The 26,195-nt window shown below is 47.9% G+C and overlaps 5 protein-coding genes across 6 annotated transcripts; 2 read left to right on the top strand and 3 right to left on the bottom strand.

The window, feature by feature from the left end:
* Positions 1–342: 342 nt before the first annotated feature.
* LOC1277590 (thioredoxin domain-containing protein 11) lies at positions 343–5,133 on the bottom strand. Its single transcript, XM_061658124.1, has 5 exons — positions 3,646–5,133; positions 3,393–3,587; positions 1,722–3,322; positions 1,509–1,635; positions 343–1,437 (listed from the first exon to the last, which is right to left on the bottom strand). Exons 1-5 carry the CDS (start codon positions 4,663–4,665, stop codon positions 1,174–1,176), a joined length of 3,207 nt encoding a protein of 1,068 aa, XP_061514108.1. The 5' UTR covers positions 4,666–5,133; the 3' UTR covers positions 343–1,173.
* A 1,408-nt stretch (positions 5,134–6,541) lies between these two features.
* On the top strand, positions 6,542–8,516 carry LOC4578179 (INO80 complex subunit C). Its single transcript, XM_001237880.2, has 3 exons — positions 6,542–6,771; positions 6,838–8,060; positions 8,124–8,516. Exons 1-2 carry the CDS (start codon positions 6,627–6,629, stop codon positions 7,032–7,034), a joined length of 342 nt encoding a protein of 113 aa, XP_001237881.1. The 5' UTR covers positions 6,542–6,626; the 3' UTR covers positions 7,035–8,060; positions 8,124–8,516.
* Positions 7,051–11,731, bottom strand: LOC1277587 (putative ankyrin repeat protein RF_0381). 2 transcript variants are annotated; one of them, XM_061658126.1, is made up of 6 exons: positions 11,261–11,731; positions 9,199–9,475; positions 8,697–9,118; positions 8,129–8,367; positions 7,905–8,057; positions 7,051–7,840 (listed from the first exon to the last, which is right to left on the bottom strand). In XM_061658126.1, exons 2-6 carry the CDS (start codon positions 9,459–9,461, stop codon positions 7,523–7,525), a joined length of 1,395 nt encoding a protein of 464 aa, XP_061514110.1. In that variant the 5' UTR covers positions 9,462–9,475; positions 11,261–11,731; the 3' UTR covers positions 7,051–7,522. The 2 variants fall into 2 exon arrangements, with proteins under 2 accessions (XP_061514110.1, XP_061514109.1); XM_061658125.1 differs by lacking the exon at positions 11,261–11,731 and adding an exon at positions 9,999–10,336.
* Positions 11,732–13,441: 1,710 nt separating this feature from the next.
* Positions 13,442–14,786, bottom strand: LOC1277586 (hsp70-binding protein 1). Its single transcript, XM_317058.5, has 3 exons — positions 14,595–14,786; positions 13,703–14,527; positions 13,442–13,614 (listed from the first exon to the last, which is right to left on the bottom strand). The coding sequence occupies exons 1-3, from the start codon at positions 14,643–14,645 to the stop codon at positions 13,543–13,545; spliced, it is 948 nt and encodes a 315-aa protein (XP_317058.4). The 5' UTR covers positions 14,646–14,786; the 3' UTR covers positions 13,442–13,542.
* A 266-nt stretch (positions 14,787–15,052) lies between these two features.
* On the top strand, positions 15,053–15,817 carry LOC1277585 (DNA-directed RNA polymerase II subunit RPB9). The gene is made up of 3 exons (XM_317057.5): positions 15,053–15,238; positions 15,319–15,447; positions 15,524–15,817. Exons 1-3 carry the CDS (start codon positions 15,174–15,176, stop codon positions 15,711–15,713), a joined length of 384 nt encoding a protein of 127 aa, XP_317057.3. The 5' UTR covers positions 15,053–15,173; the 3' UTR covers positions 15,714–15,817.
* The last annotated feature ends 10,378 nt before the right edge of the window (positions 15,818–26,195 follow it).

Here is a 26,195-nt window from a genome sequence, read left to right on the forward strand (position 1 = left end):
GGCACACACAGACAATGGTGATGAACGAATAATGGGAACGGTTTTCCACCCCGTAAGGACCTCCAACGCCAGCTGTTGAAAGAGGTGTCTGCTGTTTGCGGCATCGATAGTACACGATTGCTACCATTTGTATGTGTGTGTTCTCCCCTTTTGTACCGAGAGTGAAAGGTCCTGGTCCGATTATTTCATCACCCCGGCCTGGGCGCGTTACTGTCAAAAGCGAAGGTCATTGGCGGGAAACAAAGCGGTTTCACTCATTCATAAGGGTTCGTGAATTATTACAGCTAACCCCTCCGAGGGCGCTGCGCGCTATATCACAACGTAGACGACCTCAATTCGCACTTTTTATGCTCATAAGACCTCTTATCATTCTCTTTATTAAACTATCGGCCGGATACCTTGTATCCCGCAAGAGTGTGTGTTTTTGTTTTCCTATCAAGTTCTAACCGACTGTTCTAGCACGATAGGGAGAGCGAACTGCTGCATTCTTTCGCTTTCCTTAAAAACGCAAGCCTTATAATGCGTTCGTTTAGCCTTGTTTTGTTTTTGCCTAATCAAACTGTGTTTTGCACTATATTTACAGTGGAAAAAGTGGCTAATAGTGTCCTGCTGCCTGTTGTTATTGAGGATAAGTAAGGACACGGGCGGGCACGTACATCGGTACGTCCTTTTAACTACGTTCCCAGCGTGTAATATCATTTTAACTGTGAGAATACTTAAGGAAAAAGTGGCGCAAAACCACGTGAGGAGGTTGTAAGGAAGCCATATTGCTACGGTAGAAACGAACCAATACTCTTTTACTTCTCCTATGCTGTGTCTCCAATTGCCAGTGGATTCATTTCCTTTTCATTTTAAATAATATTTCACCTACTGTGAGCATCAAACTACTGCTCCACTGCAGCTAGCCTGGGGCATAAGGGTACTTTAAATAAGTAAATAATTCACAAAAATATCCTAACCGTAACGGAGTGGGGGCCCCCTTAGGGTATTGCAATATCCACCTGTGCACATTTTTTCTTTTGCCTAGTGTAAGCGTGCTAGTACGATAAAACAGTAAAAAATAAACAATACCAACAATGAACGGAAAGCTAAACAATAAAACCTCACACTGATCAGCCTTATTTCCCAACGCCCCCATTCCCGAGCGCTATTTGGCGGGCCCGCGGCAAACGATCACAACAGCCGGCTGCAGCTTGGCTCCGTCCACAGCTGGAAGATCCGCTTCCGCTCGTTCGCCAGCTGCGTAAGATCACAGGAATGACTAAGACAGCGCAGGGTGCCCAGATACGCTTGTTTTAGCAGCTGCAGCCGCCGGACGATGCGGTCCCGTTCGCAGGCATTGTCCGTTGCCCGGCGCCAGTCGAGCAAGCTTAACCGGATGCCGTCGGACAGTTCGCGCTTGAGCATTACCAGACAACCGGTGCGCGAGGCTGCGTTCTAAAAAAAAAAAGAGGAAGAAATTGAATTTGAGCATAAACTGCAATCAAAATCATACCACCGTTACTTACCACATCGGAACAGAGCAAAAAGTAGGCATGCAAACGTTCCGCCGGCGTGAGGTTGGACAGGATGAAGCCGATCAGGTTCGGTACGTTGATTTGCAACGTTTCGGGGAAGATACGACTGTCCGCTTTTCTGTAAGATAAATGAAGCACAATCAACACTTTAGACGCTTGTTCAACCCCGCGGAGCGGTTTATCTCGAGCGCTTATCGCGCTTACCTTCCGCGCGGAAAGATGATAAGCGACGGGAAGACATCCATCGTGTACTCCCAGGGCAGATCGTTCAGCTCGCCATCGATGCGCACGAACCACAGGCCCGGCTGATGGCGCAGCATGTGCGACACGGTGAGCAGATGGTGCGCTTGGATGTAGCAAAAGGCACACTGGGCGGAGTAGAAGCTAACCACGACGGTACGGTTCGATTCGAGCACCGTGCGCTGGAAGTTGCTCGAGGTAATCTCCCGCACCCGGCGGTAAGTGGGCGCGGTAGTGTGAGCTCGCTCGGGGGGTGGCGATGTGGGAGTAGGCTCTGGCTGGGATCCGGCCTTTGTCTGCTTGTTTGTCGCTTCTACGGTTTGTTTTCGCTGCTTTGACTCCGCTTCCGCCTTCGCTCTAGCCTCGGCAAGCGCTTTCCTATGCGTTTCAAGGTAGCCCCGCTCCTGCTCCACGTACCTGTCCGCGTTGAACGCGTGCGTGTGCGCGTAGGTCGTGGCTTTCGAGCGCAAAAATCGCTGCACCGATCGGTTGTAGTAGTCGTGCACGAATTTCGACAGTGTGTGCAGATTGATCGGATCCCGCAGCGCGTACGCCGACTCGTCGGTATGGTCCACGATGAACGCCACGGTACGGTTCGGTTCGTTCAGCACATCCACGCCCAGCCGCTCGCCGAGCGCGTGGTACAGATTGCTGTCCATGCTGAGGAAGGTGAGCGTTTTGTTGCCCTTGCAGGACAGTCCACCGATCGCGGCGTAGTAATCCATCGATTCATTCTGTCTTTCCGGTTCGGTGAAGAACACGTTCGTCTTTTCCGCTTCGGCCAGCTGCAACAGCTCACACTGACGGCGTACGCTTTGACGGGTAAGCAGCTTCGGACCACGGTAATCATGCTCGGCATCGATCATGGACGTTGTACTCGATTGCTCCTGTTCGTAGACCGTTTCCGCCTCATTGTGTCGTCGTCCGGTACATGCGTCACGTGATTGCCACATAAGGCTAGGTTTGCGGGGCCCTTCCGGTCCGAATGCACCACACTCTTCGTGCTTGGCGCAGTCCATCGCCGGCGCTATGTCACAGTACTCCCCTGCCGACGATGGTTTTCCCCCACCGACCGGCTTACCGTCGACAAACTTTGACGTATTGAGCACGTTCACAAACGATACCGAGACGGTCGATTTGAAACCATCTTTGCACCGATTGCGACGATTCCCGGGTGACGATTCGTCATCATCCTCGCCGTCCTGGGACGGATGGCGGCCGAGTACACGCGCACAGTGCTCCCGTTTCTGATCGTACCGTGCCACATTAGCGGCACGCTGTTCGGCAATGTACTCGCGCGCCATTTCCAGTATCCAGGCGTCCCCGGGACAGTTATAGTACTGCATGCTGAGCTGGCGCAGCATCATGTACGCATCGGAACTGTCCTCGTAGAGCGGGCGGGGGGTGAAAAGGATAAGTGCCGGCCCTTGGCGAAGGTATGGTTCGAGGGTGAAAGATTTTATGTTGCCGGGCGGGGATACCCACAGCGAGACCACGTGCAGTTGCTTCTGGATCCAGGCGTTTAGGTCTTGTGGTGTCCACCGGGGGCTATTTCCTTCGTATTCCTTTAAATTAAAAAAAAAAGAATCATAAGATCGCTCTTTGTGACCTTTTAACAGCTAAAAAAGCGCTTACTATAGTTTCATTCCAGAGGTACAGGCGGATCGAGGGGACCATCTCTACGCCAAACAGTTGGGCAGACTCGCCCGTAACGACCCCGAACGAAACCTCCTGGAACGGATCCTTCTCGAGCCATTTCAGTGAGGCTTGATAGTACCGCTGGTAGATTTTGCTATCCAGGCTGACGTCTAAAAATGCAACCACCACCGCCTAAAAGTAAATAAAGGATTAAAGCAAGTTCCAGCTACTCCCCGGACGCCATACTCACATCCTTCCCGGTCATATGATCCATCAGATCACCCGGACTGGCGAACCGGTGCAGCGGCAGCATGAGCGACTGTACGAACCGCGACAGGGCGGCCGTCGTCCACGCCTCATGGTACTGCACGGCCAGCCCGCTCGGCTGATACGCCATTAGTACCGGCCACGACTGCACCTTGGTGTACCGCTGGCGACACTCTCCACCCGGCTGCCAGCAGTTAATGGCGGCAAAGTGTGCCTCGCGGTAGTACAGCTGTGCCACCTGCTCGTACGCATGGCGCGCGTACTGACTCTCCGCACACCACGGCGCGTAGTACAGTACGAGCGAAAGTTCCGACACGGAGACGCGCGTCTGGGTCGTACCGAGCGCCCCGGTCGGCCAATCGCTCACCAGCGAACCCTTCGCAAAGAATGGCACCGCCGGCGGTGCTTTCGACACCTTGGGCGGACTGTTCTGGATCGTCGCGTACGTCGTCAGTATCAGGGCCAGTATGCAGAGCGCCTCGCGCCCGTAAATGATTATCATGCTGATGCGATTGTACCGGCGAGTCTTCTCGTCCACGGTTGTGTGACCACCGCTCAACTGTCCGCCGTTATCACTCGGTTGTTCGAACTCCGGATCCGTCGCCGTTGCTGCCACGTTACCATTGCCCGCCGCTGGTGTCCGATCCGTCACTACGCTTGCGGCCGTTGTTCCGCTGTCCGCCGGGTTGTCATCGTGGAGCTGTTGTCGTTCCGGGGAAGCGGACGGTCCACTGGCTGCTCCACGCTGGCGGGGCTGTGCTTTGCGACCCGCCGAAGGAAACTGCTGACGTCGCAGCTGGCTGGCGCTGTGCTGATGGTGATGGTTGTGTTGTGTCGGGTTGTTTGCCACAGCTAGCGATAACGTGCTTGGTGGAGGGGGCGAAGAAGACGACGTCGCAGACGGTGCCGGTGGTGGTAGTGGAGGACGTCGTCGCGCTGCTTCTTGAAAGTTGCTGCTGCTGCAATCTTCTGCTGACGGGTGGTCTGATGTTAGCGCATTCATAGGGAAGTGCTTTCATTCGCCTTGGTCGCTGATGTCGGAGCCCGTTCAGGTAGAGCCAGTACCACGTCATTACCCGCAGTCTGGAGCGCTGTGTGTGTGTGTCCGCGCGCGGTTCCACTTGGCTCAAAACATTCTATTGTGGGTTTCTTGCTGCTGGCAGCATCACACACGGCCGTGGAACGAACGCGCACCTGCCTCGACGATATCCTTGCTGCTGGATCACGATTATCGATGTACGCTACACGGGCTGGCTTATTTCACTGGTCATGGTAGCATACGGTTTTTGCTAGGCTAGTAAATCCAATTATCCAGTTCTGTGTTCCCCTTTTTCTTCTCCGTAATCCAATTTGGCGAAACAAAATAAGAACAACACGCAGTGGCACGCACACAGCTGCACGTGCGGTGACAGACAGTGTGGCCAGATTATTTTGGCGGTTTTCGGTAGGCGCATCAAAATTTTATCGGTAGTTTTCGGTAGGTTAAAACTCGAAACTGAACTCGAGTTGAAAGAAGTGAAAGCGAAAGAAGTGTTAAGCGTGATGTGTGAAGGGGGGGGGGGGGGTACGCAAAATTAAAGTTCCATTTCAAAAGAATATGCATCCTTCACTTAGGATATGGATTAGATTTGGTTCAGCGGTTACACAAATGAAGGTCTTTCTGAAGTGTTGATCTGAAAATGGTACAAGGAATTCTAAACCAAAGAATAACTAAGATGCTCATTCTTTTTTTTTCAGTGGTGGCAAGTTCTTTTCCTTGGGGCTCCACGCGACCGCTTAGGGCCACTGCAGTGCTCCATTGGATACGATTTTATCGTACGTGCTGTAATTCGGTTTTCGCTGGATTATTTAGATTGATTTGATTGTTTGGCTGAGTTTCATCGTTCAATGATTACAAAAAATTGAGATTTTTTCCTTCAAACCCAAATATATATACATCGGTATTTCTGGTCACTTTGCGCACAGGGCAGGCGAGCTTTTGGCGGCCACCGTCGCAAAACCGTCGCAAAACGTCAAAACCGGCGTCGCATGTACTGCAAACCGACGTCGCCAGCGAGCGAAACTCGCAACGATTTCAAGGCGCTGGCGACGGTCGTTTTTGACGTTTTGCGACGGTTATTGACCTTTCGAGTGAGCTTTTGCCCTGCGGACCAGTGTGGCCAGATTATATTGGCAGATTTCGGCAGGAGCACTGTTGAGAACGCAACCATTTAACCGTCTTGTGTACGACCAAAAAACTTTACGTAATCGTACAACCGCCTACCCGGGTAGGCCATACAATTTGTATGGAAGAATGATGTTTTTTGTGATTAAAAGAGTATATCTTTTGAATTTGTTGTAAGATTTGAATGAAAACTGTCTTATAGGTTCATAATAATGTTTTATAACATATCGTCGTCCCCCTAAACGTTGACCGGTGGCAGCGCAACTGCCACGGCAAGTCCAGGGGTCGGCACGGCTGCCCACAACATTTTCATAATCATTTTATTATTAAAATCATCCCAATACCCAAGCGCCACAGATTAAGCTTAAACGACTGGAAAATCAAATATCTGTGATTTTCGGTAGGATAAATGGAAAATCAGTAGTTTTAGGGCGGTCATCTGTGAATCGGTAGGCATATAAAAAATCGGTATTTCTGGTCACTCTGGTGACAGACGTCTCGTGCGAAATTTGACAGTTCTCTTCGTACGTTGCGTGAGGATAAAAACTATTTTTCTTTTTTTTTTGTTGGAAATGTAGATTAACCTTTTATCGCAAATAATTTCATTCTATCAGTAATAAAAAAAGTGCAAAGCTTGTTTAAAAAATATTACAAAGTCACATTTTTTTATTTCATTTTTATTTCAATATGGCAACGATCCAACCTCTTGTACACTGACATTTGCATTGTTTACATTCCTTATCGAGGAAAAACAATAACCAGAAGCGGCGTTTTGCGGAAAATTCCCTCCAGCATTTAGAATGGAAGTGGAAACAACGAAACCCTGCTTCAAAAGCAAAGATCTCTCCGAGGTGAATCCCATGGGAAAGAAGCGACAGTGGAAATCGTTGAAGCAAATTTTGGCCCACGAGAAAACCCTGCCGTGGAAGGAGTCGGACATTACTTGTGAGTGAGGCAATCAGCTCATTTCCTCCAATTTCGCGTTTGTGATATTCTTTCTCGTATTTTTAGATTCATCAGTAAACGCTCCACCTTCGCTAAAGCCGGCGAAAAAGTATTCCGACATTTCCGGCCTGATTGCACCGTACACGGATCCACACTCGAAGCTGCGGTACCACAACGTGGAGGAGTACCAAACCATCCGCACCTTTCCGATGGACCTTACCGCCGGCTACTTGGCGCTGCGTGGTGCTACGAGTATTGTGTAATAGTGCTAGGGAACAGTTTTTATTAAGTATTAAATCTTCCTTTATTTTCGAAGATCTGAATTCGACAATCTTACAAACCTAACAGTCACCGATCATGATCCTTATTCACTTAAGCTTAAACCGGGAACAGACGCGTAAAAGTAGAGAAAATCGGTCCACTCCCAATATCACAACCGGGTTTCACAAAATGTATCACTCTTAAATCAGAGCGCTCGGGCGTAGCACAAGCTCTCCACCACCGTACACAGAACGCGGAAAATGGAAAGCACCGTCCTATTCTTTCGCGATTTCTTTTCCCGTTGTCTGGGACCCAGGGAACAGTCGCTTACATCGCTACAAACTAGTCTATCATACATGTGTAGGGTGGGGAAGGAAAGTAGCGGGCAATTAACCATCCATTCACCCAGTAGCATAGTCTTATCAGGTCCATCAGGGTGTTTTTAGAAGAAAACAGCAGTTAGTCACACCAGCTCTCCCCAAAAACGTCCCTACAGACTATGTTCGTACAGCAGATAGCTCTTCAGCTCGCTCGGTATGAACAGGGGCGGCACAAACTCGCCCAGATTCCGCCCGAACAGTCGGCGGTAGTGGGCACGGATCTGGGACTTGAGCTTCCGTGGGACTGAGGCGCGCTCCACCAGGAGATCGCGCTGCTCGTCGGTGAGCTGCTGGTTGCGGCGGATCATGCACGGGTCGAACTCTTCCGCTGCGTCCAGTATGATGCGAAAGGCGGCCGATTCGTGGTGCAGGTTGGAAAGGCAGTTGAGCAAACCGTCCGGATCGCGGTACTGGGTCTTCAGAATTACCTGTACGAGGAGGATAAGGCGTTAGGGAAGAGAGCTAGAGAACCTGAGCCTTGTCCTGACTTACCCTTGCACCGTATCGTAGCAGCAAATGCAGTTCTTGCGGCGTCACGTGCTCATTGCTGGCAAGCAGCTCGGCCAACGGTGGGCGCAGTATCGCATTGGTGGCCACATCTCCGACGACGCGAATGTTGGGATCGGCACCGTAAAACAAGAGCATCTGGTGAGTAGAAACAAAACAGAACATTATTACCTTTAAATCTAACCTTTTGAACCACCATTTTAGAGCACCTTCATGATCTCTACTCTGTTGGGAATATTGTCGGCGCAGGCCACATGCAGCGGAGACCCAATCACCGGGCTGCTACGGTTCACATTCGCACCATGCTCGAGCAGTATTCTCACCAGCACCGGATCACCCCGCAGGACGGCCAGATCGAGCGGGCTTGGCCGGTCCGGCTCGGGCAGCGGGGCTGGAATGTCCACCCGGGCGCCCTGTTTCAGCAGCATCGTGACGAGTGATGCATTTCCTAACAAAGTAACGATTATTAAACATAATAAGACATCATTAGAATGCGATGATCGCGGAGGAATTGAAGCAACAAGATCGTGCTGTGTCCATGAGCCAAAAAGCAGGTAAAGCGAATGACCGAAAATAAAAGGAAAAGTGGACCAAAAAGCAGATTTCGATCTCGAGTAGTAAGTCCGTCAATCGGTCCCAATGAAAGATAGAACGACATACCACCGAAAAGATCTAATCCTAGCCATCCCCAAAAGCCGCAAGTTAAGCCAACGCATTCGAAAGAAAAGAACCATCATTAACAAACCATCATCCAGCACAAAAATGCCTCAAACGTACCTGATAGAACGGCATAATGCAGCACGGTTCTGTAATCATTCCTAGCATCCGTCATCGCATTCACGTCTGCACCGTAGTGCAGCAGCAGCAGCACCGAATCAATGTTACCGTTCGTCCGAACCGCGCGCATCAGTGGCGTAATGCCCGACCGGTCACGGGCCTCCGTACTAGCGCCGTACGTAAGCAGCAGCTCCAGGCTTTCCACATCGGTGGCGAGATTGATTTCCGAGCCGAAAAAGTACCGCTTGTTCGGATCGGCACCACGGTCGAGCAGCAGCCGGGCCACCTCGTAGTGTTTGTTGCGCAGCGCCAGCCGCAGCGGTTCGTCGCAGAGCGTGGTGCGCGGGTACGGATCGTTGGTGGGCTCGCGGTAGTCGACCTTGCAGCCGGCATCCAGCAGCGTTTTGGCGAGCTGTAAGTAGCTGTGTGATAGTAAAAAGAAATTAAATTAATATAGCTTTATTATTTTGTTTTAGAGTTTTTTCAATGGTCCCATGCTTACCCATGCTCTGCCGCCAGATGGAGCGCACTGTAGCCGACCTCGTCGATCGCGTTGATGTCGGCACCACGCACGATCAGCAGATTGACCGCTGCCTCGTTGTTCTGCCAGACGGCGTAGTGTAGCGGCCGCAGACCTTGCGTCACCTGCTCGTTGACCTTCGCACCGCAGGCGAGCAATATGCGCAGCTCGTCCATGGACACCATCCGGATGATGGCGTCGGCCAGGGCCCGCTGTAGCGGGTTAGCGGCACACTCCGCCGGCATCGCGATAATGCGTCCTAATAATCGCGAATGGGAGGAAATTAATTCAACAATTTAGTAAGTTTATTTGAGCGTATTGCGAATGTTATGAAAATTTGCATTTTAAAACTAAAATCCGCTTTTTCTCCTTTTGTTTATTGTTTTCACAGTACCGGCATGATCGTTTCGCATACGCCACTCGCTTGGTATTAAAAAAAACCCTTGCTCTCGTTCGCTCGTATGACGTGTGAAGAGGATTTTCGTAATTTACAAAAATAAACCATCCTCTTTCCCCTTTCGTTGCCATCACCCAGCACAGCTGACCGCTGATCGTCAAAAGGGCGCACTGTTCACCTTTTACCTCATCGCACAGACACACACACACACACACAGTAACACACTCACGCACACGATCGTGACAATAATTTGCCACAGATCGTTTAAGCCGGATACGGGTTAATTTCGTAATCGACCGACGGAACGGCCCCCCTACTTTTCAACCCGAAAGTCGCTACCAGCAGTCCAGCGCAGGGGGGTCACGATCAACCCGGAAATGCTTACCTCGCCCGTTCATCGTGTGGAAGGGTGTCCTGGGGGAGTTGAGCTAGCGCCAACAGAAAGATCGAAGATCGGGAAAAATAGAACAAACTGTGTTTGTAGCAGCAGCAGCAGCCCCGGGAAGCGGAGGACGCTCGAGGGAGAACAGCACGTGCACGGTTGTACTTAATTAGCCAAATCGGCCGGCTGCCGTTGTATTGGAAACAAAGAAGCACTGGGTGATTGATGGGAGTTGAGGAGAATTGCGCGTTAGGACGAATTAAAGTGATGTGGCCAAGCGAATTGACGAATTTGCCTTCCGTTCTTGCACCGCACGCAAAACGGAACTGAATGCTGCGTTCAAAACGGTAATAGAAAGTGAGTCGTGTGGGTGTGTGCGCGAAAAGAGGAAAATGAGATCCCGAAGAGAGCAGACGCGAGTTTTCCTTCGCTTGAGCGCCACTCACGAGTGGCACTCAGCGCTATTCTCTCGCGCCCGATCGTTTACATGCACACGCAAATAAGGAAGAGGAGAAAAGACGGCGTGGGTAAACCTAAACAAACCGACCTCAGCCCGTTTGTCGGCGGGTGGAAAAAATTTGGAAAAGCACAAGCATCAGCTGTTTAAAAAAAAACCCCGGCACGATCGGTACACCGACGAAGAAAACTGTCATGCACACTGCAACGCTGGTGCAATGTGCATAATATTTCACGTTGTTGTATAAACAGTGCCACTTTGCTCATTGTCTGTGCGCATTTTTTTCCCCTCCCCCAGCATTGAAGAAGATCGATTGTCACCCGTGATGGGATAACGAGAGCATCTGGCTGAGGGACACTAATCCGCATGTCCTTTGTACTGCAAGCGGTACACAAGCGCGGTACACCATCTCGAAGTATCCAAATGCAATTTGCTCCAAAAACGAGTCCGTTCGTCCCCACCCCTATAGAGATGCGAAATTGCGCATCGGTTAAGCCGGTTACCCTCATTTACGCTTGCATGAGCTGGCTGGCTGACGCGTGACGGATCATTCTCGGCAGTTCCTTTCCTGGTTTGGAATTTGGAGCTCACTGCATGCGTCTCGTGCACACCAGCGCACGCAGCAAGTTCAATGGCATTAGTCAAAAATAGCATAAAAAGACATGCCGCCCGTCTGGTAGGATCGGGTAGTCCGACCGACTGTCAATCAATCAAGAGGGCAGGAAGCCAGGAAGCAAGCTGATGAAGCTGATGAAGCAGTCGCGGATGAAGATCCCTTTTGCTGAAGATTGAACTATAAAACACTTACTTTTGTAACGTTTGTTTTGTAGAGTTCAAATTCAAATTGTTTTCGGTTGCTGTTCGCGTTGTCACCAAGCTTCACTTCCGCGCCTGCGGACCGAATTCTTGCCTCAATGTTCGCAGCAATACGTTCACTTGAAAGTTACTGGAGGTACACTGTTTCCGAAATGTTTCTCGAGCCACTAAGGTTCACCACACTGCCCTACACTCTTCGAACAGGTATGTGAACTTCTTCTAGCACTCTTGCTTTCACTGCTTCAAGTTGAAATCCTTCCCCTTCTTGCCTTTACAGCCGCAGGAAGGATCCAATTCTAGTGTTTTGTATTGTATGAGCTTCTGTGCCCTTCCTGCTTGGAAGTCGATCGTCGACTGAAGATCGCGTACGGGCTAGCCTGCCTGGTATATGTCGTCTCAGCGGGAAATCCCTTCCTGTCTGCCATAAAGAGCGTACACACTGAAGGCGTAATTAATAAGCAAACAAAAACAACGCGGTTATAATTCTGTGTGAGTCTGCGTGTGTGTGTGTGTGCATCTTGTGGTGATCTTTCTCGCTCTCACTCTCTTTGCAGCATCTTCCGGAAAAGCGCAACACACGCTTACCATTTCGCGCACTGCAGCTGTAGCAGTGTGTGCGTAGTTGTGCATTGGCGCGTGATTCGAGTGCCAAATTGGCGTTGGGTTTTGCACCCGTATAAAGGAAAACGCGGTTTGGCGTGGTGTTGGTGATGTTTGACCGCGGTTTTCCATTGTTGTCTGTTCCGTCGCCTTGCGGCAAGCGGCAACAAAACAATGTCGCATCAAGCGTGAGAGAACGGTGGCACGGCAGCAACACAGTACATTGTACCCGTTGGCTGTGAAGGTCCCACAGAAACATGCATTTTAACAAATGTGATTACTACCATTATCACTAAGGGAGGGAACAAATGGGAGCACGAAGGTTAACGTGTTGAACAAGGCGCGACTCACGTTGACTCAGATCGGGATGAAATACGTTATTAAGTGTTTTAAATTATATTCTTTAAATGAAAATTATTTCTACAATCTGCTCTGCTCGTACAAAAACCAACGCTCACACGGTGCATCGTAATAGGTAATTCAGAGGAAATTGAACACGCTGTAAACAGGCCAAACACAGCGTCATTACTACTGCGTAACTGTTCCACTTCTGCAGATTGATCTCAGTAGAGCGTTTGACCGATAAATCACCACTTCTAGAAACGGATCGCGCACCCATGCAGCGCGTGTGATTGTTGCGGTTTAATTAAAAACTATCGCATCACCACCAAAAGGCGATACGATAAAGGATGCGCACGTGTCATGCTGGTCGAGGGAAAAAAAAGGTTCATGGAGACGCCCAGTACTTTACGTGAACTTGAACTTTTGCATGTGAGTTCTAATCCGTTGAACTGACCGTTCACCATAAAGACGGTACATTTTTTTAAACAAGAGCTACCCTTTATTTTTATGTGGCCTTGAACTCTTGTGCTGGATAGTATCGATGGTTGTATGACACGCCGTCGACTTCCGAAACAATGCGCCACCGCTACCGCATGGGTACCTTCACCCGTCAGTCGAGTCGCCGGGGGCTGGCCAATACCCTTCCTGTTTCGCGAGGATGGCACACACAAAGGTAACCCCTTCCCCTCCCCCGATAGATCATCCGCTTGTAAGCGTTATTTTTGTTTTGCTTTGCGTCGTGTGTGTTTTTTTCTCGATACAGCGCAACACACGTGACGCGACGGAGAACGCGCAAAACAAACAAAACGCACCAGCGAATAAGAACGGCGCGCGAATACGTTTACACACACACACGTACACGTACGTGTGTACACACCGGAAAGCCGGAACGCAAAAAGTAAGTTGCAAAAAAACAACAAATCCCGCTCACAAACGCAAAAGCCTAGATACACTTTGGCTCGAGGGTGATTCGATGGCGAAAACATGTTTTCAGCTCACTTTTGGCGTGTGCGCCTTCCCCGATACGTGGTGCAATATTGCGCACCTTTGCGCGTTTGTTTGTTACCCGTATTTCCCGTTGGGCAAAGTAGGCCGGGCTTGTCTGTCGAAAGCGTGGAACGGGAAACGCTTCCGGGGTGGTGCGCGTCGGAAAATATGTGCGCGCGGCTCTTGCTGAAAGGTAATGGATTTTGGACGTTTTTGGGGCTGACAGGAACATTTAAGCAGTGGATTTAATTGCGCCAAGTTATGATGCTCAGACTGATTTATTATGAAACTTTATCGAGAGAAGATGAGTTGTACATTAGATTCACTAGAATACGCACACCGTTTCTACCGGTCAGTGCCATCCTGCTCTGCGGCGTAACACCGTTTTAGCAGCGTGTTGGCATATTCGAGTTGTTCCTAAAAATAGAAAACAGAAAACGCATTATTATCATGTTTTTGGGGGGCGAAACTCTATTTATAAACTCCTGCCTTCGATCTTCCTTACCTGACATTCCTCTTTGCCACCGTTCAGCTTAATGATCGTCTCCAGCTTCTGCTTCATGTTGCCCTCCCGGCACCTCCGGACGCCCTCCGCACACTCCGTCAGCACGTTCAGCGTGGACAGGGCCGTTTCCAGCTTTGCATCATAGTCCCGCGAAGGTTTCACTGCCGCCATCACCCGCTCTACTGCGTTCAGCTTGATGAACTCGTCCCGAACGGCGGCAAACTCCGTGCACAGGTTCGCCATCAGGAAGGACGCTTTAATGCGCAGCTTCTCGTTGTCCGTCTGTATGCAGCCCAGTATGCATTCGAGCCCACCGATATCGATGAACGCCGCCAGACAGGGTTCGTGGTGCCGCACCATACACGAGATCGCATGCATGGCCTGCTGTGCAACGGTGGGTTCGTCCGAAAGCAGCTCCGTCAGCTTCGCCAGTATGTTCTGCTCGAGCAGGTGCTGCTGGCAGAAGGGATTGTTTTGGGCAAGCTCCCCAACAAGCTGTAACGTGCCGCTGCGCACCTCCGCGCTGGGTGATTCCAGTCCCGGCTTTATGATGACGAACCCTCCCACCTTGTAGAAATCGTTCGCTGTGTCGATGTCCTGCACGTAGTCAATCACGGTGTCGATTGCTTCGGCCTTTGCATCGTCGTTCGAGTCACTGTCGAGCAGAACCTTCATCGCTTTCTCGAGCTGCTGCACAACGTCGACGGTGAGGGACTTGAGGGCTTCCTCCAGAAACCGGCGCCGCTCTTCGTCCATCGGCTGCAGGTGGGCGGGATGTGGTGCGTCTTCACTTTTCGTCGCTTCCATGGCGAACTTTAGCAAGCCCTGTGGAAGGAGGTTTTTGTGTGTTAAATTGTGCTTGAAGTGGTTGTGGAAAATGTTCATCACATACCTGCATATTGCGGGGCTGTCTCGGTTGGTCGGGATTATCTCCACTAGCCATTTTAACACTTTTTTTCACAGACTTTTCTTCGCAACTCTTTGAACTGTTTAGCAAATACGCAAAAACGCACGAGATGTTGTTTTCCCGAAGTTTTTTTGGTATCGAAACGGTTTCGACGGTAGCTGTCACAACATTCGAGACAATTCGAGAATGTGCCGTGAAATGTTTCAACATGCTGAAATAATTCATTTCAGTTTGAATTTAATTACCTTTTGTCTTATTTACTGGAACTAAAACGGAAATTGTAGTTGATTTGAATCTAATACTTTTGAATTGAAATGTATCAAAAGTTTTACGTGATCTTTGTGGTATTTTCTCACAATTTTCATGAAAAATGCAACTTGTTGTCGGACCTACCTCAACTGTCGGATGGATGAAATCCGACACCATCCGAGCTGTCAGTTTTGACAACGTTCTAGAAACACAAACAAAACACCGGAAAATAGACGCGAAACGCAGTACGTACTGGGATAGTGCCGTTTTTCGTGAAATAGTCCGTTTTATTTAGCTTAAACCCCAAACACAACAATGGCATACGATGCAGCACACGATGATGGACCAGGATTCGTCGGAATTCGGTTCTGCCAGGAATGGTAAGCATCATAAACGGCGATCTTTCATCCACATCAACCACCATCCTCACACACCGGCCACGATGTTTACCTCGTTCCAGCAACAACATGCTGTACCCGAAGGAGGACAAGGAAAACAAAATTCTGCTCTACGCCTGTCGTAACTGTGATTACAAGCAGGAGGCGGACTCGAACTGTATTTACGTGAACAAAATTATGCACGAAATCGAGTAAGTTAGATGAATAGGGTAGTGTTGTCCATTGGCCCTTTCTTCACATGACACTCTGGTCTGCCTTCTCTTTCAGCGAGCTAACGCACATTGTACCGGACGTGATATCGGATCCCACGCTGCCACGCACGGAGGAACACGCCTGCCCGAAGTGCTCCCACCGTGAGGCCGTCTTCTTCCAGGCCCAGACACGCCGTGCTGAGGAGGAAATGAGACTGTACTACGTGTGTACCAACTCATCCTGCTGCCATCGGTGGACGGAATGAATCGTATGGATGTTCCGTAATGGCAAGTTGCTCGTGCAGGTATTACTGATGGAATAAATATTATGTTCTCCCTTGTAAATGAATATTCATTTACAATTTTCACACCTTTTTTTAAGCATAATTTAATCTAGCTCGGTAGAGATAGTGATGAAAATACGTTACCTCCGAACAGTAGCAGTAGCAGCTTTGTGTACGCTAATTAAACATGCATCACCTTATCTCCGCCCATCGGTACAATCGTGGGCACAAGCATCAGCTCCCACGAACTAGAAAAGAGAAAGGCACAACACCTAACTGCTCCTTATCTTGGAGACAGTCATCATGGTGCAGGGCTTTAAAGATTAAGGAATCCGTTCGTGGAATGGAATGAGAGAAAATGGAACCTGTATGATAGTGCCCACACAATCCAGACACAGGCAGTGTGAAAAGTGCGAAAGGTACACACATTTACATTTGCATAAAGCCGTACGAGGTGAGTATGGGCGGACAGATACACGACGGGATCCAGTTTTGTTCGGATGCTCTTGTCGATTGAAAGGCGTTCGTGTAACTAACGATAACTGTAAATGGTCCATTTTCACCCACTCTTCTACTCACCCAACTTACCAGCAATTGTTTTTTCTCCATACGCGAATGCATTGAGAGAAAACGAGATTGAAAAACACATTTAGATGTTTAGATTACTTTTATTGAATATTGTGATTCATACAATTGCCTCCAACCATGGTGCAAACAGAATAGTGTAGAAAAGGACACAGCAAAGTCCGTTGACGGTCGTTTTCCGTATGGTTATTGATCACGCAAACGCAGTTACAGCCACACACCACGAGACCTTTTTAAATGGTGCACCGCGTGTGCATAATAATTTTCACATAATGGCCGTCCAAACGGTCCGTACGCATATATGTGTGTATGTGTGTGTGTGTGGTTCACTTTGTCACACCCATTAACGTTAAAGGGGTCCGAAGGGCTCATAATTATTGTGCGCAATTAAATATGCAACGAAAGGACGTCAACGGCAAAAGAGTAAGCATGGTTAGTGACAACAAACGAGCAATCAATACTCTAAACCACCTTCGATATTGATAAGACAATAATACTGGCGCCTAATGTCCCACGATCGCGTCCCTCTTTCCACTCTTCCCGCGATACAACCCCGCTCGCTACACGCAGCCCAATCAAACCGTTTAATTACATTATTTATATCACTTTTATTCATCGTCTTTTCTTTCATTCTTTCTTTCCGCTCCGGGGTGTCATGGGTCCAGTCATTTATTGCCCCCTTCCTTCTCCCCTTGTTTGCGAAATAAAAGAGTGACACCATGGCACACCCCCTGGCACACAGAGGGAATGAGTTTAATGAACTTAACTGCGAGCTCACACAAAACATTTGAAAAGTGCATTCGGTTCGGTTTGTTTTGGGCATATAAACTCACCCGGCGTACCGTTCGGGGTGGTCGGATGGTGTGGCCGTTGTACGTTCTTATTTTGCTCCCTTTTTGGTCAGGAGAAGTGTGTAATTCTCACCCTGTTGTTTTTTTTTAACGCACCAACACGCCTCGCCACACACACACCGCTGTTTGTGTTAACTAATTCGCACGCAAACTGCACAATTTTTGGGTGCAACAATACGGAAAAGACAATGCAAAAATACAGTGTAATGAATAATAGGGGAAAGGCCGAGATCGTGAGGATCGGGAGGGAGAAATAAAAGAAAAAAAGGGAACGACCCAACATGACAAGATATAAAAAATGGTGGAAAAATGAGTTCAAAATTAAATAATTAATAACGATCATTTATTTCCAGCGTGTTGCGATCGCTCTTTTTAAGTGCTTTAGAGTCTCTGACCTTTAGGAAAGCCGTACTGGTTTAATATATGATAGGTTATTAGTAGGTTTCAATAAGGATACGCTCCAAACTTAACCTTTCGTCAACCTCTAGAGAGCATTTCTTATCTTAAACCATACAAACGGATTATTTGAAGCACTCTTTTGACTGCTTCACCTTTACGACTGCATTTCTATAAATTGATTCGCAATTAACGTACGTTTCCACATCACTTCCTCCTTCCTATCAACCTCCACCACCCACACACATCATGCCCCCGGGACCAACGCCCCCTTTGCACGTGCGATCATAAACCAATCCAACGGTGCATTGGCTTCTTTCCTTACCAATTCCTCCTGGCCCGCGTAAAGCTGTGCAACAAGCGGCGACCGTTGCGGTTTTTTGTCGTTCCTTGCCCCAATCCTCCTCACGGCTCCCTTCCTTTCTTGGGATTAGGAAAGCGGAACATGTTTTGCAGAAAACCCGTTCCTACACCAAACGCACAAACCCTGCGGACGCGAGCGGCTGCCGCCAGCCAAAGTGAATATTCTAAACTAGCTGTGCTCGTAAAAAAAAACCCCCCGGGAAAAGCCAGCATAAAAAGTCGAACAGCAGCACCCGATTGTGTGCAACCTTTTATTACTTGTTCGATAAATCCGCTTAGTGGCAGAGTAATTTAAGTTTTGCCATTCCTTCGCTCGATGGAGAGCTGCTGAAGAGCTGCTATGGGATATTATTATTATTATTATTTTGTTCTGCTTCTAAACTCACGCTTTACGAGCGGTCGTTTAATTTGATTGCCGGACCCGTTCACCAATTCCTATCGATGGGATAGGATACTTTGCCATGTAATCCCGGATGGATGTCGCATTTGTCTATCCGAATGATTTACAAGCCACTGGTAGAGGTCTTCCCATCCCATCCCATCCCAGGCGGGTTTCGGGGACAATCACCTTCAGCAGCATCCGTGTGGGAAAATGTTGTTATGCAAATGCCGCATTTGGGGATGGAAGAGGGTGGGGGAGTCGTCGTGTCCTTCGGATGATCGGATGCAAAATCCCATTGTGAAACGGTCATTGGCTTGCGCGGTAAGGCTCGGTACGCATACGCACCGATGCGGAAGCGTGCTGGGCTTGTTCGTACCAAAGGGCTGTCATTCCACGCAGGCAGCCTCCACACGACGACGACGACGACAACAACGTACGGCCCAGTAGGGGTGTCCTTTTGATCTTTTCCGTTCGTTAGAGGATCATCAACGAGTCGTCCTCGCCGTGTTTGTCCCCCTTTTCGCTCACTCTGTTAGTAGGCTGGGTGCTTTTCTTCTCTTTTGCTCTGCATCCTTTGGAACGTTTCTCTCCTTTGGAATTTTCAGCACGGGATGGGCAGGGTTTCCATCATTACTTCATCACTTTCCGTGGTTTTTAGGTTGTTTAGTAAATATTTTTAAGCATATTCAGCAGCATTGCAATTTATTAATATTTTTAAAAATTAAAAATACATAGTTTTTGTATTCTTTAATACATTCTCTCCTAATCCATGGACCCATCCATTAATATCCCCACTTTAAAACGTCAAAAAATCACAAGCAAACTCTATAAAAGGAGGAAGAAGAGAGCCCTTTATCAGCCGTTTCATTCCTTTTTCGACGGCTGAAAGGTATAATCCTCCACCGGCGCTCCACGATCGTCCGCAAAACCGATGGGGGGGCCACAAATCATGCACAGACACGTGAAGAGGGAGAGAGAGAAGGTTCGAATTGTTTGGAGCGTGCAGCAGCAGCAGCTATGCACAGTTCCCGCTATGATGCACACACTCTCTTCGGTCGCCGATGCAAGCCGGGAGGAACTAAAAGGCGAAAAAAGCATGGATTTCATGGGAAAAAGATGCACCCCACCAACCATCCGATCGACGATGGTGCATTGTGCGCGCGATCGTCGTGGAAGAACGAATGGCGGCGGCGGCGGCAAAAGGATCCGAAAGAATCAAGCAAAATCTTAGGAAGAAAGCAACGAAGAAGCCGCTTCCGTGTGTGCATCCCTGCACACATCCGCGGACGGGACGACGACGACGATGGTGATGATGCGTGTACGGACTTGCACAACACAAAGAAGATCCCTTCCTTGCACACGGTTCTGGCTGGTCCACCGTCCCGTCCAGCATCATCCCAACAAGGTAGGCGCTGAAATGAGAAAGAAAAGGGAGCGAGAGAGAGAGAGATAGAAGCGGGAGAGAATGCAATAAAATCAAGTTGCATAGAACATAAACCGTCTCCGAGAGCATTAATGCGAGAGAGAGAGAGCGAGCGATGCAGAAACAGCGATTTTAATCCCAGCATCCCTGGACCGGCGGGCATGGAAAAGGTCATTCAACTGCTCTCGCCAATGTGTTTGTGTGCAAAAGCGTGTGTAAGGGAGAGAGAGAGAGAGCGAGAGAGAGGGAGTGAAGGGGAGAAGTTTGCACACAATCCTACCAACACATACACACGGAGACCGAACACCGAACACCACAGGGAAAACTCACGCGTCACGTGTATAAAACGCGCGCACGCACATTGTAACCAACCTCCACAGCCTCCCCCCTCATGTAGCCCCTTCGTTTCTCCACTTGGTTCGATGCATCTTTATGTGTGTGTGTGTGTGTGTGTTTGCTCCGTTGCATAGAAATGTGCATTCTATCAATCCCGCTGGCCGCTGTTTTGTCTCTGTTGCGCGAACGACCCCGGCAAAAAGGGTGGGGGGGGGGGGGGGGGAGTTTTTGAGGTCGGAGGAAGCAAGGTTTCGGTTTTATTGGCGAATTTTCAGTGTTTTATGTTTTTAATGCGAGGGCGCTTCCGATACATCATTCGATCTTCCCCAAATTGATGCTTGTATCGTGCATTCCCTTTGATAGGTGTAAGGATGTTCGTAAAAGGGTTGTAAATAAGTGTGAAATCCTTTCGAAATTTGTATTGTTTCTTTTTTTAATGTAAAACAAATTATTGTCGCTTTTAATAATAATGGTTCCATGATACACAAATACCCCTTGGAAGGTTTCACCAAACTGTGTTATTACCGTTACCTGCTTTAGACGAAATCGTTCTTAGTGTGGGAGGAGAAACAACAATCATCCTTCCTCTCTCGGCCGAACGGGAAACGATCCTAGTCGCGCGTTGTAGAGGCTAACACACTTACCATACGGCCATAAAACTCGAAGCAATTACCGGATGTTCGAGGTTCAATATAAACCGCAAAGATCTATGGCATGACCATAAAAAAACCAATGACTGGCAATATCGTGATATAACTGTTTGAATGGCATTTTCACTGCAATTCTGAACAGACGATCATGTTCTTTCGACCTAACCTGAGTGGAATATTTATACCTCTTAACGGTACAGCACTTGGCTTTGAATAATATCTTAAAAGAGTTCAATTTGCCGCTATAAATGGTGGGACCGTCTCAGAGAAGTTACATCCCAAAGTAGCCCTAGCCAAAGATTGCCTCTAAATTAATGGAATGGATGAACCGATCAACCAACAAAAGTACCATGTTATTTTGGTACAATAGCAGTTACTACTTGAGAAGACATAACGTTGTTCAAACTATTGTCGAACGATCAACATTACATTCTAATTCGCAGACCGAGCGGTCAGGATTAACAGTCTTATTTAAACAGCAATTCTTCTCATAAAGCCCTTTTCCCTACCAAGCTCATTAGAAATTCAATTTGTCGGTAACTTTTAGCTCAAGTAGGGTACAACAATGCACTATTTATCCCAACTCAACGCCAGCTAAACAAAAGAACGGCTGCTGCAAAACGGCTGCTGCTCCGTCGTTCACAAAGATACAGAACAATTAGAAGCCGTCTATCGCGAGTCAGCCGTCCCGAGACACATCATTGTTGCAGACACATCTCATCCGGGATCTAGAGGCTCAAAGATGCAAAATATTTGCACTCATCGCACAGCTTCTTGAAAACCGGGGGACCTTGACCCGTGCTTGAGGGAAACCGGTGTGAGCAACACGCACCACAAATGCGGGAATGCCTGCAAAGCTGTCCGCAAGGGGGACAGAGATTAGGAATTAGGGGCGAAAGGATATGGGTTAGCGTTTTATTAGATGATCTCAGGATCGGACTTTTCGCCACATACACACACAAGCACACATCGCACAAAACCTCATTACTTACATCCGGTGCATGGTGTGCGGCGTCCCTCTTCACAGTGAAAAGTGGACAGCAAATTTTGAAGCATTTTCCTTCCCTTCGTGCCGATTCGACTCCTTATTTATCATAACCAGTTTTGTGACCCGACCGACCGGCGAAAGAGGGGGTTCCTGAACAGCAATTGCACTCTGCTGTGTGCGGTGGCAGGGCGCAAAATGCATTTAAGAACGGGACACCGGGGAGGACGCTGCTTATTTCGGCGCACTCCTGCGAATGTGTCGGGGAAGGTCTTTATGCCATCTTTGGGATCGTCCGGTTGCAGCCTGCCTGAAACCGGCCACATCTTCCATTTGGCGGTGTGCATAATAATAAATTCGCACACACGTCTAATCCTGCAGCGCAAAAAGGCCGCTGGCGATGATGATGATGATGATGATGAGTGCACTCATCTTTTTTTTGTTAGGTTCGATCATTGTCCTGCATCAGCTGCATTTTAATTATGTGTCTAGCGATTAGAGATCGCTGTCCGGGTGGGAAAAGGGTGCACTTGGAACAAGATTTCGATGCGGGTCGGCTCTCTGGTTCCAGCGTGACCTTTCTAAACACTGGCGCATCTGCGCGCAAGTAAAGATCATCGTTCCCAAGGTTATTGCGCGCGCATGTTTAATACGCAAAACTACAACAAAAAAGAGGCGACCGGTTGCAATTTGTGGATCTAATCTAACTGCGAATATCTTAACCCGTAGCCCCTTTTAATATAGATGCTACCAGCACCAAGGTCGAGCACCGGGAGACCCGCTCTTTCTAGTTAAAGTTAAAATTCCCAAAAGCCTGTCGAAACTGTCTTTGACCTCCATGCAGTTATGTGTTTTTGGGGTGTGTGTGTCTCTCTCTCAGTCACTGTCACGCAGTACACCGCGTGCAAGCCAGTTCGGGGTCACTTTCGGATGACATTCACTGCATCATCACCGTTCTGCACGCGCACACGGCACTTTCGTTTTCGTGTTGCTGAAATTTCAAATTTAACGGGTATCAAAGAAGGCCAAGATGATGGCCAAACAGTGTGAGCGTGCAAAAGAGAGAGATAGAGATAGCTCCAATCTCCACGCACTCTTTGCTCTTATTGCACAGATACGCAGCTTCTTGCGTGTGTCTGTGTGTGTGTTCTCGTGTGCACTTATTTTTAGCCGCACGCAGAATGCAGTTGCATGCATTTTTCGAGATCGGATCGGACGAGACACTCAAGTGCCAAAGTGGGGAGAAGAAAACCGCGAATCAAAGAGGCGCGAAAGGGTTTCTGGGATGGGAAGACACAAGCTGAAGAAATAAAATAAATATCAAAATTTTAAATACGAAAATGAGGCCAACATTATTGATCGTTAATACTCTAAAAGTGATCTTCAAGGCCTTTTTTTCATAATTACAAATATGGAAAGTACATTAGCTTAGTCTTACGCCTAAAAACCCTGCATTAAATCCTTCACCAATGGGCAATAGGAACCGATGCCATGCACCGCGATGCAATTGCATCCCACGGCAACAGCATCCAATTGGGGCCCGACCTGTGGGGCCACAGCACCAAACATACCCGCCGCTGGCTGCAAAAACCGGCTTTACCCGGACCCTTCCCCCCACCCCCCCATTTTGCTGCATTCTTCACCAGTCAACGTGTCCTCAACGCACGGTATTCTTATCCTAAAATTCTTCCTTTTTTCCTTGTCCCTTTTTTCGGTCGATTCCCCGAGACGGTTGAACATGGCCGGGATGGGGGAGCTTGGAGCATCCCAGCCATCGCCTACAGCGGTAGTGCGCCTACCCTCTGGAGGAGGTCAACCGTTGGTGGCTGGTGTCTGGCTGGGCTTTGAGACAAGCCCCAGTAACTTTCCACGGTGGGTAGGCATCTTTCTGACCGAGGACGCGATGATAGAATAGGGCACTGCCTCCCCTTTTTTTCTCCGAGCTTCACCGGCTCGCGAGAAGAATCGAGGCTTTTTGGTGGTTTGAGGATCGTGGGCCACACCGACGATCATGCCGTGTTCGGTTGCCCTTTTATGATGTCTTTGGTGGCCCCATTGTTTTAATGTACAAATGGGCACAGAAAAACGAGTTTTGTCGTGTTGGGGGGGTTGTTTTGAGTAAAAATTTTACACTTTTAATAAGATATTCATAATTCCAGGAGCGGTTCAGTACCAAGAAAAGGAATTATACACGAACACTTAATATCTATCATTTGTTTAAAAAAAAACCCAATCCCAATTTAAAATGAAATTAAAACAGAAAATCAATTCAGCCAACGACAGGGCAAAACTTGCCTCCTGGGGGGATCTGATCTGATTGATTCATTGATTGTTCGATTGTAAGCAGGAGAATTGCATCGCCTAAAAGGGTCGCCTCGCCAAAAAACATGTCTCGTAACGAGCTCGTACATGTCCGTGTTTTTTTTTCCATCCTGCCTCGATCGCACCGGATGCATCATCTACTCCCTCTCTCTCTCCTGACTGACCAAGATCGTATCCTTATACACACCAACGCGGTAAACGAAATGGTTCGACCATCGAAAAGGGGGTGGTAGAGTTCAGTTCCATTCACCTTTCACCAGACTGATCGGTGAGTGGGAAAAGAAACATCAAGAAGAAGGAACAGTGGTAGGTAGGATTAAACAAGGATCGCCAGAAACATTTAAACTTACAAAATATACACTGCTGCAAAGGCCTTTTTCTCCATCTCCTCACTTACAACACATCCACAAACACACATACACTCACGAATATTCACTGCACACTGTACGAAAATACCGTTGCATCTCAACCGCTAATACCGGAGATCAAAACTTGTGAAACTTTGCAACGATAGTCACAAGTTAGGGTCTCAGGGAATCAGCAGATACAAAAAAACGAAACAATAATAATAATGGTCTACTCTAAACGGAAAACAAACTAAACTATGATGCGGGGAGGAGGAGGAGGTGCTAAGTGGTGGATGATGCTTTTGAGGATGAATCGATGAGAGGACATAGGAACATAACAAAACGACATAAGGGTGTATGTTTTTTTGGAGGGATAACTGAGACTTAAAACACTTTGGTATCGCGATGATACTGGACTGATCTTCTTGAATTACACACCGAACAGAATCGAAATATGAATGAAAAACTATAAAATATTCTTGAAGCTCAAGTGAGTGATCGTTGGAAAGAACTCAACCATCTCAATAGTAGTTCTGTCAAGCCGTAGAACGATCGCCGCTCAGTAACACAGTAGACGGAGATCTCCGCAAATGAAGGTTGATTGTAGATCCTTGTTCTTTTTTCTCCTATCTGCCTCCATTTTGTGGTTGCCGACTCACTCTACCCACGAGGTAAGTTAGCGGATTGTATAGTCGAGTATTGGAACCACGGTACTATACAACCAACTACCTCAACACGGGAGTAGGCACACTAATTACAGCTTACTTTGATGCCGTCTGCTTCGGTAGCTGATACTAATAATGCTCAATGATAATACTGCTCCCTCATGCAGTTGCTCAATCGATAAAGTATGACAAAACATCTATTTATATCAATTAATATATGACTTTGGGGTTTAAATGCGTTGCCACCCCACCAAACGGGGTCCTCTTCCCCGTGCTAATGGTGGAGAGAGCAGGAGTTGGAGGAGTGCAATTGATATAAATAACTAACCCGCCCAAAGGAAAGGCGTTTGCATGTTCTGCACGATCGCAAAATTGTTATTTATATTAATCCAATGCTCCAGCGACACGGGCGAGGTAATCCTGTTTGGAGTAGGACCAGCATATTTGACCCCGTTCGTGCACATCAACCATCAGGCACCGCCGTAATTTCCGTCGTGTGCACATGCAAGCATCAATCTTAAGGCACGTAATACTGAGCCATTGGAGGTTTTTTTTGCCGTTCTAAGAACGCTTTCGGAAACGCAAAAGAATCCGTTTTGTAATATAAACACAAAAAAGACATTCTGTATGTATTTTAACAAAATTTTAAAGAAAAATAAAAGCAAAAATGTAAGGAAAGAACATACTACAACACAAAACTGCATACATTTTTAGCTACAAAATAATCTTGAATAATGAGCTTTTACAGTTTGCTACTTAATCTTGTTAAGTATACTACAACAATATTCGTCCTTTGCTTTTCAAATTCAACCCAAAACGGTCATTTTGTAGGCTTCGCATTACAGTGTACTTACCCGTTCTGTGCATGTGTATAAACCTTGTGCTCTTTGTGTGGAGAGCTGTTTTGTGATAGCTACATTATTAATCGTTGACAGTTAATCGGCCTACTGGGGTGTGTGTTTGTGTGTCACTGTGTGAATGTTTGTGGTTTTTTGACAAAACGTTGGAGCCTCTTTTGTACTCCTTCCAGTGGCCCTGTGCACTGGTACTTGCAAATGCGTCAGAGAGGAAACAAACCTAAAGGTGTCTAACTTGATCAGTTAAATAGAGCAATAAATTAGAAATAAAAACTCTGTGAAAAGAATGACGAATAGATACT

Source organism: Anopheles gambiae, chromosome 3 (assembly GCF_943734735.2).
Source record: "Anopheles gambiae chromosome 3, idAnoGambNW_F1_1, whole genome shotgun sequence".
Lineage (NCBI taxonomy): Eukaryota > Metazoa > Arthropoda > Insecta > Diptera > Culicidae > Anopheles > Anopheles gambiae.